The following is a 14,477-nucleotide window of genomic DNA, read 5'->3' on the forward strand; positions in this document are numbered from 1 at the left end:
TACAAGCTGACCTTGACAGGTTGCAACGGTGGGCAGATGAGAATAGGATGGGGTTTAACACTGATAAGTGCAAGGTGTTGCACATGGGGAGGAAGAACCAGCACCACACTTACAGGTTGGGGAACTCCCCTCTTGCCAGCACGGAGACGGAAAAGGATCTTGGAGTCGTCATTGACTCCACGATGAACATGGGCCGGCAGTATGGGGAGGCAGTCAAGAAGGCCAACCTTACCCTGTCATGCATCCACAGATGCATCTCGAGCAGGTCCAGGGAGGTGATCCTCCCCCTCTATGCGGCACTGGTCAGGCCGCAGCTGGAGTACTGCGTCCAGTTCTGGGCGCCACACTTCAAGAGGGACGTGGACGATATGGAAAGAGTCCAGAGGAGGGCCACTCGTATGATCAGGGGTCAGCAGGGCAAGCCTTATGAGGAGAGGCTATGGGACCTGAACCTGTTTAGCCTCCACAAGAGAAGGTTAAGGGGGGACCTTGTGGCCTGCTACAAACTGGTCAGGGGGGGATCAGCAGGTATTGGGGGAGTCCCTGTTCCCCCGTGTGCTGCCAGGAGTGACCAGGAATAACGGTCACAAGCTGGCGGAGGGTAGGTTTAGATTAGATATTAGGAGGCGCTACTTCACAGTCAGGGTGGCTAGGGCCTGGAACCGGCTTCCAGGGGAAGTGGTGCAGGCTCCTAGCCTAGGGATTTTTAAAAGGAAGTTAGATGAGCACCTTGCCGGGGTCATCTGACCCCGGTGCTCTTTCCTGCCAAAGCAGGGGGTCGGACTAGATGATCTTCCTAGGTCCCTTCCGACTCTAGCTACTATGAAACTATGAAACAAAAATGCAGGGGGCTCAGGCATATGACTTCTGAGGAGAGGCCGAGGGAACTGGACTTATTTAGTCTGTAGAACAGAAGACAGATGGGATCTGACAGCAGCCTTTAACTACCTAAAGGGTGTTTCCAAGAGGATGGAGCTAGACTGTTCTTAGTGGTGGGAGATGACAGAACAAGGAACAATGGTCTCAAGTTGCAGCAACAGAAGTTTAGGTTAAATATTAAGAGAATTTTCCACTAGGAGGGTGGAAAAGCACTGGAACAGGTTACCTAGAGTGGTGGTGGGATCTCCATCCTTGGAGATTTTTAAGGCCTGGTTCAACAAAACCCTGGCTGGAATGACCTAGCTGGGGATGGTCCAGCTTTGAGGAAGGGGTTGGTTACACTAGATCATGAGCGACTGGTACCTTAGTCAGGGGTGGCACGTACCTTCCCCAGCAACCAGTCCAGTCAGCAACCGGCCAATCCCACTGATTTATAGGAACATACTTTCAAGGACATAGCTGAAATGTAGGTGTAACTTGAAACAACACTTTTACTAATACCGTGTACAGACTAAGAGGTTCATTTTTATAAACATTCTGTTCATTTAAGAACACTTAAATATATAAAAAAGGCACAGCATGACCATACTTACTCTGTGTACAAATCCTCTATCATTGCAACAACAATGACTATGAGAGAGACAGCAAAGATTTGGCAACCAGAGCCAATAAGTGATGAAAATATCAAAGGATGACTGGATGGTCTAAAAACATCTCCGTGGACCTGCTTCCATCCATATTCATCACCTAGGTCTCTGTCCTGCATGCAGAATAATAGCTTTGTTATAACTACTAAGTAATAACAAATGAGAAAAAAAAAATATTTCCAGGCATTAAGTAAATGTTTGCCCAAATATGATAGTTTAAGCAATTCCAAGCAGTTCATAAACACACATAAAAAGTACAATACACGTTGCTAGCTGAAGGCTCCATCTGACAAGCATTCAACTGCTTTGGTTGATAGCTACAGAGGTTAAAGCCCAATTTATGAAAAGCAGGAAAAACAAATCAGAACAATGCAAATCTTCTCCAAGAAACCCTGCCAGCATGCCTCAAATGTAAACTGAAAAGACCAAGTATAAGGTAAAGTCTTATATCCAGAAGCAAATGACTAGAACATATATGAAATAGCAAACCCTTTTCATAAGCCACAGGTTGTATGAACTATTTGGAATCCAAAGATGAAACAGAAACAGAAGGCTGTCATCCCATCTCCAGCCCTCTATGCAACCTATCACAACAGCTTTCATTTCCCTTGCTTGTCCCTCAGCAGTCAGTAACTGAACACATTAAGGAAACTGCACAACCTGTATTCTTCAATTTGAAAAACATATTCCAAAGAGATTTCCTTTCCCACTTTCAAGACAAATCCATTCCAATTTTCTCCTTAAATTTTCCCTCAAATTTCTGTTTTTGTGAAGAGGAACAAAATCATTAAAAAAAATCTCTCTAATGAAACGAACACAAATAAAACAAATACATTCATAAAAGCTTACTACACATCTGACCATATCATCCATTTCTTCTTCTTTGCTATATCGAGCATAATCTTTGCGCAGCGTTCTCATTAATATCATGGACACTAAGCCCACCAGGAAGATGACCATCATGAAAGAATTGAAGATTGAAAACCAGTGAATCTACAGGGGAAAGAAAAAAAAAATCAACTTTAAATACTGTACATACATTTCAACAGATGTATGTACAGTACAGTATTCATAGTATTCAGTATTAACTACTGGTTAAAAGAACAATGAATTACATAAACATGTGAAAAGCCTACTGAATCTAGCCTGACAATTATTTATTTCTTGTAACTCTTTGACAACACATACTGGGTACATCTAAATATGCAATTAATGTGACTGAATAAAGTCCAACGCAGTTTGAGCCCGAGCAAACTAATTTGCTACCACTGTCTACACGTGCATTTAAGTGCAGTACTTTACTCCACTTTCAGACAGTACCCATGTCTGACAGGACTATCAATGTTGCTGCAAATTAGTCTACATCAGTGGTCTCCAATCTTTTTATGGTAAAGATCACTTTTTGTAAGTAAAGAGCACCCCAAGATCAACTGCCCCCACTCCATCCTCCAGCCCACCTCCCACCCCATCCCTCCTCCCAGGCTCTGACTCCACTCACCCAGCCTGGCCTGGGCAGCAAGGGGTGTCTCAGCCCAGTCAGTTCGTCCTCTACTCCCAATCATGGATCCTCTGACAGACGGAGATTGACTGTCGGAGGCTTCACAATCAACCAGTCAATCATTGACTGGTTGGTGACCACTGGTCTACACCAGCCCAACTGTTATGCATGTGTAGATGGTGACATTTTACAGCGCAGTAATACTGTGCAGTAAAGGGCACGTGTAAACACACCCACTGAGTACTTCCATTAACCAAACTAGAGACTGCCAAGCATGACAATTATCTTAATTTTTTTCCATCAGAAGGCCAAATATGACATCAACAAACTCCCAATTTAGGCATGAAATCCCATGAACACTTTACTGGAGCCATCACATTATTAAATGAGATTTTCATCTGGCAAACGGTACCCTATTTTAGGTTGACACATTAATCAATGAAAGCCACTGGCACCAAGAGTAACTAAGGCCCCTGGCAGACATTACACTTAAGATATGATTAACCAATTAACTGCACTTTAAACCAGGGGTGGGCAATTATTCCAGGTGGAGGGCCACTTAAAAAGTTCTGGAAAGCTGTTAGGGATTGCATAGGTAGCCCTAATCCCTGGGTCCTGCCCCCTAGCCCTGACCTTTGCCATGAGAAGTCCCTTCCCTTGCCCACCTACACCCTCTAATACTCCTTTTTGGAGGGGGGGTGGGTTGCCATCTCAGAACCAGAAAAAAACAACAAATCATATACTAGAAGTCAAACACCTACTATATTTTAATATTTTTACAAAAAAAATATTTGTCATGACTTGTGCTTGTGTACTGTATATAGAAGGGATTGCATAATAACTCAAAATAAAGGTTCACTCTTTTAGTGTGCATGTGCGGGGGTGGAGTGTAGGGATGTAGCTGTGTAGGGGGAATAGGGTAAGTTTGAGCATATGTGTGTCAGTGAGGATTGTGGGGTCAGGGTGTGGGTGTGTGGGGTGTGAGCGATGGTGGGGGTGTCTAGGGACCCCCCACACTACCCCCATAGTGTACAGCCCCTGCTACTGGCAGCAACAGCAGACAGGGAGGTCAGGGCACTCAAGCCCAGTGCAGGAGCCCAGCACTGTGTACCCAGTACCTATTTCCCCGAGCACTACCAGGAGTAACTAGGAATAATGGCCACAAGTTGATAGAGGGTAGGTTCAGGCTAGACATCAGGAAGCACTACTTCACAGCCAGGGCAGCTAGGATCTGGAACCAACTTCCAAGAGAAGTGGTGCTCTCTCCTACCCTGGGGGTCTTCAAAAGGAAGCTAGATAATCACCTAGCCAGATCATTTGACCCCAGCATTCTTTCCTACCCAGGGCAGGGTGTCGGACTTGATGATCAGCTCAGGTCCCTTCCGACCCTACCAACTATGAAACAAAAGGTGGGGGGAAGCACAGCCTGCCCAGCTGCCTCTATGCTGCACACCTGCAGCTCCTGCACTCACAGCAGGGGAAGCCCCATGCTGAAGCCAGCTGCCTTCCCTGCCTTCTACTGCACAGGTCCCCACACTCAGCTGGGAGTGGTAGAAGCCCCACCCCCTGCTTCCTCCTGGAGTCCTGTGCAGGGCTTCCTCCGCTGCAAGTGTGGGAGCTGCAGGCATGCAGCACTAGCTACAGCTGTGCCCTACCAGGCACCTGCGCCAAGCACGAGCACCCTGACCTCCTCGCCTGCTGCTGCCAGTAGTAAGAGTTGCCTATCATTGTGAGAGTGTGTGGGGGGTCCCTACACCCCCCACACTCACACCCACAGCCTGCCCAGATGAGCTGCACACTCCTGCCACCCCAAGGGTGTGGGCTCTACACTGCACTCCACATTTCCACCCAGCTGCAAGTCCACCCCCACCACCAGCCCCACTGCTTCCCTACCTGCCACCCTGAGCAGGTTGGACTTCCAGGAAGCCAAGCAGTTTCCCATGGGGGAATTACAGCAGGAGCCCCACCCAGAAGGTGCTGCTGGCCGGACAGGGCCCTCGCACCCAAGAGAGTGGGAGCGAGGCAGGGTATATTGAGGGGGTGTACACGTGGGCACCTCATTTCCAGCCTCGTTTGGGGGCGGGGGGGGGGGCGGGAGGGAAGGGTTGGGGCAGAGCTGCAAACTGCTGTCTGCATGCCCCTGCCTGTGGAACCCGCACTTGTTGCAGGAATGGACGGGCAGTAGATTGCAGCTCTGTCCTGGCCCTGCCCTGTGCTGTCACTGCCACAAGATCCAGGCCCCAGCCCTGGAGCAGCTCCTTACCCGGCTGTATGGCCTGCTTAAGGAGACAGGCCAGGAATCCCAGAAACACGCCAGGAGCACAAGGGCATGACAGCATGGGGCCAGGCAGGGCTGAGGCCGAGCCCTGGTTCTGTGGCCCTGTGCTGTCATTGGCCATGCGCTGTCATGGCCTCATGCTCCTGGGGTCTCCATGGAAATCAGCTGGGAGCTGGGGCTGCTGGGGAATGGAGTCTGCCACGGGCTCAATCCGGTCCACAGGCCAGACTTTTCCCACCCCTGATCTAGATGCTACCAAGGCATGATACACATATACAAAATGCAGGCGTGCGTGCACATGCAAGCACACATGTGGGATCATAGTGTTAACTTTGGAATTTCATATTGCAGAGACTTTTAAAATCATCAAATAAAAAAATAAAAACAAAATAGAAAAAAGAAAAATGATTCCCTACCATAATTTAACTTTCAATGTCATTTGCACCAAAGGGCCCAAGAGGAATGTTCTTGTTTTGTAACAGGGACTCCTAGCCCTGTTAAAGGGGCTGCCCTGCTTTCCAGTAAGACCCGAACCTCCTGGGCACAGCCTACCAGCAGAGCAGGGGTTAAAAGCTGAGCCTGGCTGGCTGGTCAGCTGATGGGGCAACAGGTGACCAAAGGAGGGCTCAGACCAAAACTATATAAGCTGTGCCTGAGCCAGCCATGAGGCTCAAGCTCCAGAGAGGGTGGACTCCTGAGAACTCATAAAAAAGCCACGGTAGCTTGAGCGAGAGAACAGCCAGCGGTGGGATGCAGAGACAGAGACCCTAGAAACATAAGCAGGCAAACTGCCTTCTTTACCTTTTTTTATTATAGATTTCATAGACATCAGGGCTGGAAGGGACCTTGGGAGATCATCAAGTCCAGCCCCCTGTCCAAAGGGCAGGAAGTCAGCTGGGGTCATAGGATCCCAGCAAGATAAGCATCCAATTTACTCTTGAAGGTGTTCAATGTAGGTGCTTGAACCACCTCCGCTGGCAGACTGTTCCAGACCCTGGGGGCTCGGACAGTAAAGAAATTCTTCCTTATGTCCAGCCTGAAACGGTCTTGCAGGAGTTTGTGACCGCTCGACCTCGTCATCCTTTGGGGCGCTCTGGTGAACAAACGTTCCCCCAGATCCTGGTGGTCACCCTGATAAACTTATAGGTGGCCATCAGATCACCCCTGAGCCTGCACTTTTCCAGGCTAAAGAGTCCCATGTCTCTCAGCCTGTCATCGTAAGATCTGTTTTCCTGACCACTGATCATGCGCGTGGCTCTGCTCTGGACTCTCTCAAGCTTCTCCACATCCTTTATAGCCCGGGGGTTTATTGTTTATGTTCTATTTTAAACCAGTGGTTTGCGGCTGAGGCTGCAGTGGAGGTGCAGGCCTCATTAGCATCCATGGGACACAGCTGGAGGGCTAAACACCCTGTGCTATAGCAGACACAACCATACAGGGCACACAGCCCAGAGTGGAGGGATGCACTACTGCCCCAATGTCGGGTCTTACCTAGCAGGCCTAGGCTGGGAGGCCTAGCTATAATGTAAGGGGCAAAGCTGGGGAAGGCTGAAGCCCCCAAAACTCAGCACCACAGGGGTGTAGTATTAAAGAAACAGGGGAGCCAATGCCATGGTAAAGAGCCAGGAGCCCAGAGTAGTTTGTGGAGCTAGAGTCTTGAAGTCAAGTCCTAGATCATGGACCTTGGCTGGTAGACCTAACCAGAGAAAAAGGGGACAGAAGCTCAGAAGGCTGAAGCCCCCATAAAGCGACATTATACAGTCAAAACCTGCAAGGCATGGGGCATGTTAAGGGGAGGTAGGAGCGTGCAAAGAGCCCTTAAGACTGAAGCTCATCACCACAAGGTGTTAATGAGCATAGATCCAACTCTGGGAAACCCTGAGGGAGCCTCCTGTTTGGAACCCAAAGAAACATCAAGACGTGGTATGCAAGTGAAGGGGAGTCTGTTCCCAGCAGGAAAGGCAAGCATAAAGAGACTCAGGAGTGCCCCTAGGTGCCCATAAAAGTCACTAAGGATGGCACTCTATTACATGTTCAAAGCCGAAAAGCATACTGGACAGCCATTATCTACAATCACCTTGGCTATGCCACATTATTTCAATTATACATTGATCTTGCATATAAAATGACCCCACGCTTGATGAAACCTATTGTGTGCACACCATGCAGGCTCATTACAAAACAACAAAGTTGGAAGCAACTGCTTTGCTGGTAATTTCCTGGGAGAAAGGAGACAAGTACAGGATGCCAAGGTGGATACCAGGAAGGTCCCAAAAAGGATAAAGCACTCAGGAAACCTCAATATAAGTATCTTCTCTCAGAATGGGGGACTCCTGGTAGCATAGTTTATAGCTGGGTAAATGTTCACATTAATCTGTATGAATTTCCTTCACATCTATTAGGTACTAAAGAGAATATCTTCATGTATTGTAGACTTCTTGTACAAAGTAATCTTGTATTAAAAATAAAAACAACTTGAACAAGCCAATTTTAAACATCTTGAATCTGTTTTGTCCTCAAAAGATACAGGACTTCCTTCACAGTACTTCTATTTTCTCTTATAACAGTAGCAATTGGAACAGCCTGTAGAACTGTTCCACTAACCTTTCCAAAACAGAGTACATTCAAAGGAACCTTTGTATGGATATTTTAGAATTACATACTCTGTGCTGAAAGAAAGATGGATCAAGGTACTTATCAAATCTGTCTTCAAACTTGACATCTGACTTTTTCCATTTCACCTGAGGAAAGAAAAAAGTTGACATTAGAAAAGCTCATAGTACTTGCTTCGCCCACAAATACAAAGGATTTAGAAATCATGCATTCCAGACATTTTCTGAAATGTAAAATATGAATTTCAGAGACAGCAAAATACAGTGGACTAAGAGCCCTAAATACTGAAATCCACAGCATGGGCATCAGCTATGCTTGCCTCTCCACACTGCCCTGCAAAACTGTTCCAGTGCATCTCTGAGACAGATGATCTAGGAACAAGGCAGGGGGAAAAGGGACACACGTCAGGTCTCCTTCAGTCTTTAAAGCAGCCTGACAGAGCAAGATGAGAGTGAGGAAAGCCGAAAGGGCCTAGACTGGGACACAAAAAGGCTGAAGGGACAGAGAAAAAGGGAATCAGTTCACATGGGTGGGAACAGAGTCCTAACCACAAAAACTTCCTTCTAAATACCAGAAGAGAACCACGAAGCCTAGAGTCTTCATTTCTTTCACTATCAGAAAAAAGGTAGAAACCCACTTGCAAAGTGTATTTCTCTTTGCCTTTCAAGTGGCTGGTTCATAGAGGATAACACCCTGCTACTGTTACATATTAGCTGCCTGCTCAAGGCAAAGAAGAGGATCCAGAAGTCCCAACCTAGATGAATTGCATGGTATTCAAAAGCAGACCCCATTCTGAAAAGCTCTCCCTGTCCCAGTTTGCTTTCATAACAGTGTAGGAAATTACATCCTGAGAAAGATCTATAAACCTACTGTCACGATCCGCATCTTCCAAGGGAGGACTATTTCAGGAAGCTGAACTGGAGGACAGCAGATAGCAGGTGCTCAACTATTTTCAATAAGTTGTGTGTGCTAAGGCATGTCAGGAGGAGAAAGGAGAGTGATGTGTTTGGGACTATGGTGAAGGGAGAGAGATGTGGGAGATGGTGGAAAGGGGTCTAGGATTGGAAAGGCTCTCCTGGGCCATCAAGTCCAATGCCTTGCTATCTCACATTCCCACACTATACAATGTCATTTCTAAATGTATCAAACTCCACCTGAAAACTAATTAGAGGTTTCCTGTCTTCACTACTCCTATTGGGAGACCACTGCATGTTCCAGCTTCTCTGTTTATTAAAACTGACTTCTGTTTTCCAGCCCAAACATATTCATGGCCAGATTCTTTCCATTTGCTTTTCTGCCAACATCATCCTTCAGTTTAAATAGCTCTTCTCTTCCTCTGGCACTTCCCCACCCCTACATATTTATAAAGTGCAGTCATTTTCCCTTCTGTGTATGCTAATGGCCTGGAATCCTGGGGTGGGGAGGGGGGGCATAAATGGGGGACAGGACATGATTCTGAAGCCCTCTCTGTATCTCTTTAAAAGCCAGGTTTGGTAGCTCCTCAAAAATGGATCGAATTTAAAATCCTAGATTTGGGGAAATGACTGCAATGAGCAGACCAGGGCCACAGCTGGGGAGGCCTGGAAGAAGAGCAAAGTGGGGGCTCAATCACAGAAGCAAAGATCTGGATAACCTCCCAGTGGAATGCTGTCTCTGGTGACTATGTGACAGAAGAGGACAGTAAGCAATTAATAAATTAATCAGCTACAAAGGTGTGGTTTTGCTGAAAAAGTTAGCAAAAAAAAAAAGAAAAAAGACTTCTCTCATGCTTCAAAATTATCATAACCACCAAGTGATACAACTGATACAATTCTTAACTTAAATATAGATCAGTGGTTCTCAACCTTTTTTGATTCGAGGCAACCTCGGATAGACTTGTGGCGCCCCCCAGGAAACAGACGGGTTAGTTTTCATTCTTTTTTGACTACAGAAAAACAGAGTTTTTCTTACTTACAGAGTTTTTCTGTTGCAAAGAACTTGGCAAGACCACAACTATAGATTTCTATTTGAAGTTTCTTATTTTGTGAATTGTGTTCATGCACCTAACAGTGCTAACATTGTAGGGCACTCCATAGTACCCTTGAAAGGATCTCAAGACACGGTAGGGTTCCATGGCACCCTGTTGAGAACCACTGGGCTACACTATATTTCTCTCACAGCCTTCATTAGCAGCTATACTCTACAGGCCCTACAAGCCAAGACCATTATTATCCTCATTCCTCTGACAGTGGGCAGGAGCGAGAAGGATGACTTTGGAACCACAGCAGCCACTGAACTGCCAGCTGGTATGACAACAGCTAATCATTAGTATACAAAAATATCTGAGTTTACCACACTAAGAAAAATCAGTGGCAAAACATCACAAATGAAGAATTCAGGTGGCCCTCTGGCATCACAGATGTTCCTGCTTTTTTTGGTGCCTCAGGGCATTGCTGAGAAAAGAGAAGTTAGGTTGCACATGGGCATCCTTGCTCTGTTTTCTGGCCCTCAGAGGTATACACGATTGCCAGCAAGGACAAAAAACACAAAAAACAAAAATGAAAATAAGAAAAAAAAAATGCATGAGCTACCTTAACTCTCGATTAACAAAGAATTTATGTTGTGTTAGCAGCTAGAAGCCCAGAAATACATACTGGGTCTGCCTTGTCTTAACCAAAAGATTATTTAACCTAAAGAACAAATTTCTCCAAATTTTGTGATTAGCTCCATACCTTCCTTACTGCTTCCCATCTAAACCCTATAATGAATTATTAAATTTTTCACACATTTTTCTCATCATAGGCTTTCATCACTGTCATGTGTGCTTTACAGTGCAATTTATGCACATTCTTGAATTCATGCTTATAGCACTTTCTGGGCTAAACTGGTTTTCCCATTCTATAGATGGGAAAACAAGGGACAGAGATAAGGCCACTAATTTTGGTGCCCAACTTGACAGCCGTAGGAACTGATTTTTCAGAGCATTTAATTACAACTGACATCATATGCAATTATGCTCATTCAGCACTTGCACACATCTGACCAAGTGTATCATTATTAGACACTGGTGTGCCAGAAACCACAACTGAACAATCTGGTTTAAGTGATGAGCCAAGTATCAACATTAGGACTGACAGAGACAGATACAGAAGTCAAGTTCCCAGTCTGAATTCTGTTACCATTGCAAAGGGCTATGCTTTCTCTTCCTGTAATTCACTTGCTTAATTCACTATGTGCTTTCCAACTCCTACAACAAATGGCACAAAGAGTCTTACAGATAGACAACCCTTTCCTGTACAACAGAGCCCTGATTATTTCCTTAATGATTTATCTTGTGATGTGAATCCAGCAGGGATAACGTGGAACATATAATTAAAATATGTTTGCTTGTTTTTTTAAGGAAATTTGTTAGTGTCCCAAGTCAAATTGGCCAAATTAGTTCCAAATCTGTGAGAGTCATTCAAGAACCATATCTGGCCCTGCTATCGGCAAGCATCCTCCACTCCCACCAGAGGGTTCAGATATTTCCAAATCCTTTGGTGGACATCCTACATGCAGGCCCAAGGCGTGGGGTTCAGATACGCCCCAACTTTACTTCCCCCCAGCCATATGGCTGCAGAAACAAGCTAGGGAGGAGTCTCCCACTTCCATTAAGTTGACATATAGCCAAGATCTTCCCACTGGAAGTGAAAGTGGGGGGCTAACTATGCATTACCTCCGTCACTGTACTACCCCTTGCCACTTCCGTGGTTTTCCCGTCAGTAGAAAAACCACCTTGGTGGTCATGGTATATCATTAAAAAATATGCATGAGTGAGAAGGTGATATTCAGGTTGCAAGGATAAGTTAAAAGATTTCACTTACAAGTGTTTGACTTTGTAACTTTGTTTCTTGTGATCTTTTTTGACATTCTTCACATAAGATGACAGACTGACTGAACTTAAAATTGATTCTAAGATCATGGCACCCCTCCCCACAATCTGTACTTCGTATCACCTAACTTTCTTATTTACTTTCATTCTCTCCCATCCTCCCACCACTCTTTTGCACCCTCGACTTCTCATTCCCTCCCTCATTCCTGCAGGCTTTTCTCAGTTTCCTACTCCATTTTCTTATCCTCACTGACCAATCACAAAGAAGTTACTTTTGTTCCCAACACCACCTTTAAGTGGGGACTTACTAATCTATATCCAAGAGGCCCTGTCTGGTGCTATAAAAACTGTAAGGAATTTCACCTTCCCCTTTCCATGCCCCTCAGTCCGTCATGGCATGCCTGCTGAGATGCACTCCAACTCTCCTGCCTTCAACCCAAAGCCACAGGCAGCAATGACAACAATCAGAATGGCCTCCTCCCAGTCAGGAGCTGCATGCTTCTTGACCAAGCAGCTCCAAAGCACAACACAGTTAGGAGCCGATTACTGCAGAGTGCTTAATAAATTGCATTACAGGGAACCTAGCCCTGTACTAACATTGTGAAATAGGTTAGCAGTGTCTCAGTTCACAGTTTACATCTACGCGCTTGGGTAGTCATTGCTGTTCTGGGAAAGACTGAACAAACCTCTGAGCTGGATATTAAAGTTACTTCCAGCTGTGAAACTATTGCCCAGTTCCAACCAGACTGGTGCAGCATGGCTTAAAGCCAAAAAAAACTCAACTCCACACTCACCAGAAGCATCTTGTGTGTTTCTCTATTACCAAGTGCAGCTGGATTGTTAACAACTTATCCGCAAAAAAGTTTTCAGCATCATTTCATATTGATACATTTCCAACAAGGATACTGCCAAATCAGTGGCAGAGGCTGTCGTGCACGAACTGCTGCACTATCAAAACAAGGCTATGTTCACAAAAGATCTCCAGAAAAAAATCCAGTGTCTCACATCCACTAGATCCAAGAAGGAATCAAGATAAGGTCTTGAGGTCTCCAAACCAGTAGGAGCCCGATGGGAACATCTTTCTCTAATAAGTCTAGGAGCCACTCAGGAAACTGGTAAAATCAAGAGTCTAGAGAAAGAATGGGCCCTATAATGCTGGGATCTGAAATGGGAAAACTATTGAGAGCGAGAGAGAGAGAGAGAGAGACTCCGAGTCTCTGTAACACTTCTGCTGAAAAGAAAAGGTTAGAGAAAAGAAGCTGAAGTTTATCCAGAACACATATGTGAAACCAATTCTCTACACTTCAAACTACAGGTGTACAATCCTAGCAAGACTTTTATGTTAAATAATCTGCCTTCTAAAATAAGATAACAGTTTTTGTGCTAGAACTGTTTATGCTAACACATTCTGAAAAAAAGTCAACACATTAAGAACTCGAAACTGCTGCTCCAAGAACGGCTGACAGTGAGATGTGATGTCTCTGAAAGCAATGGAAAAAACTTCATTAAATGAAGACAAGGGAGAACCTCACCACTCTATATCAAATAGACCAAGGTACACTTATTCTATCACACACAAGTATCTGCCTAATATACTTCACCAACATTCAAAACACAAAACAGAAGGCTCTACAGGCACTCCTCTAAATAGCAGTGCCTCTCAACTCTGATTTGCAAAACATGAAAAAGCCATTAATGCTAAAGTAGTATCTTAGCAAAGGATTTCAAGGACTCAACAGCGTTTTGCTACAAGCTGAGAATGCAGTTTAGGTCAACAGAAGTTATTGCTATCTGTTGTCCATTCTGTGGTTTCAAGGATCATTGCTCTATAGGTGTGGGTACTACTTACAAAGCCCTCATCTGGTCAGTCATCTTAGATTTCACAGAAAAGAAATTCTCTAAAGAAAACTTATACACCTTAAAGGCTTCAGTTCATTTTAAATGCTGCAAATGAGTGTTTAAATTTCATTTTGTATATAAGGATAAAGCACGCCTTTACTTCTTAAAACTGCTTTCCATATTAAACCCAGACAGCCACCTGGAATTTCTGGTGAACAAACTGAATGGATTTGTTACACTGCACCCTGCAAATTCTCTCATCCTATGTGTACTCCTCCATTACTTACTGAGTAAGACATTTGGATCTTTGTATTTGGTACCAATTTGACCTTTCCTTCACTGGTCAGATTCACATCCACAATTCTATTTCCATTGTAACCAATTTCAAGTTTTTTATAGGTCCAAAGATAGTAGTCTTCCCCATTTTCATCTGCTTCACCGACAATCCCTGCAAAAGAAACAAAGCATGGGTGAAAAATAAGAGTCAAGTACAAACAAGTTTCAAAAGTATTTTGTGAAGAATTTTCATGAATGCTTAGTGTCCCACAGCATATTACATAAGTAATCATGGTAGCTAAAATCAACAAATTGCATCTAATCACCCACTTTTCAACTAGCAGGTTTAATTAGGCTGTACCTTAAAACCACAGGTTATTTTTTTTCAGCACAACAAGCATTTAGTGAAGGTATCATAGCCATCAAACAGCTGAAGACACAAGAGCCTGATATTAGAATTTAAAAAACACCTGATGTATCATTGTTCTCTTTTTAAAATCTGAATCCAGGACAAATGACCACTCAAGCTCCAAACCTATGAGCTTGCTGTCTCTAAACCCCAATCATTTGCTTCACTTTGTTTCTTCTTTCCTTTGT

General features: G+C 44.7%; 1 protein-coding gene across 1 annotated transcript in view; it reads right to left on the reverse strand.

Moving 5' to 3' along the window:
* The window catches only part of TM9SF3 (transmembrane 9 superfamily member 3), a 104,969-nt gene that overhangs the window by 46,186 nt on the left and 44,306 nt on the right, over positions 1-14,477 (reverse strand). Inside the window, exons 4-7 of the mRNA XM_090057064.1 lie at positions 13,892-14,052; positions 7,966-8,043; positions 2,388-2,519; positions 1,473-1,639 (exon numbers count right to left, since the gene is read on the reverse strand). Coding sequence (XP_089913190.1) covers positions 1,473-1,639; positions 2,388-2,519; positions 7,966-8,043; positions 13,892-14,052 — 538 coding nt within the window. The remainder of the gene's footprint in view (positions 1-1,472; positions 1,640-2,387; positions 2,520-7,965; positions 8,044-13,891; positions 14,053-14,477) is intronic.

The sequence above is a fragment of the Crocodylus siamensis genome, chromosome 7 (assembly GCF_052110815.1).
Source record: "Crocodylus siamensis isolate JL-2025a chromosome 7, ASM5211081v1, whole genome shotgun sequence".
Classification (NCBI taxonomy): domain Eukaryota; kingdom Metazoa; phylum Chordata; order Crocodylia; family Crocodylidae; genus Crocodylus; species Crocodylus siamensis.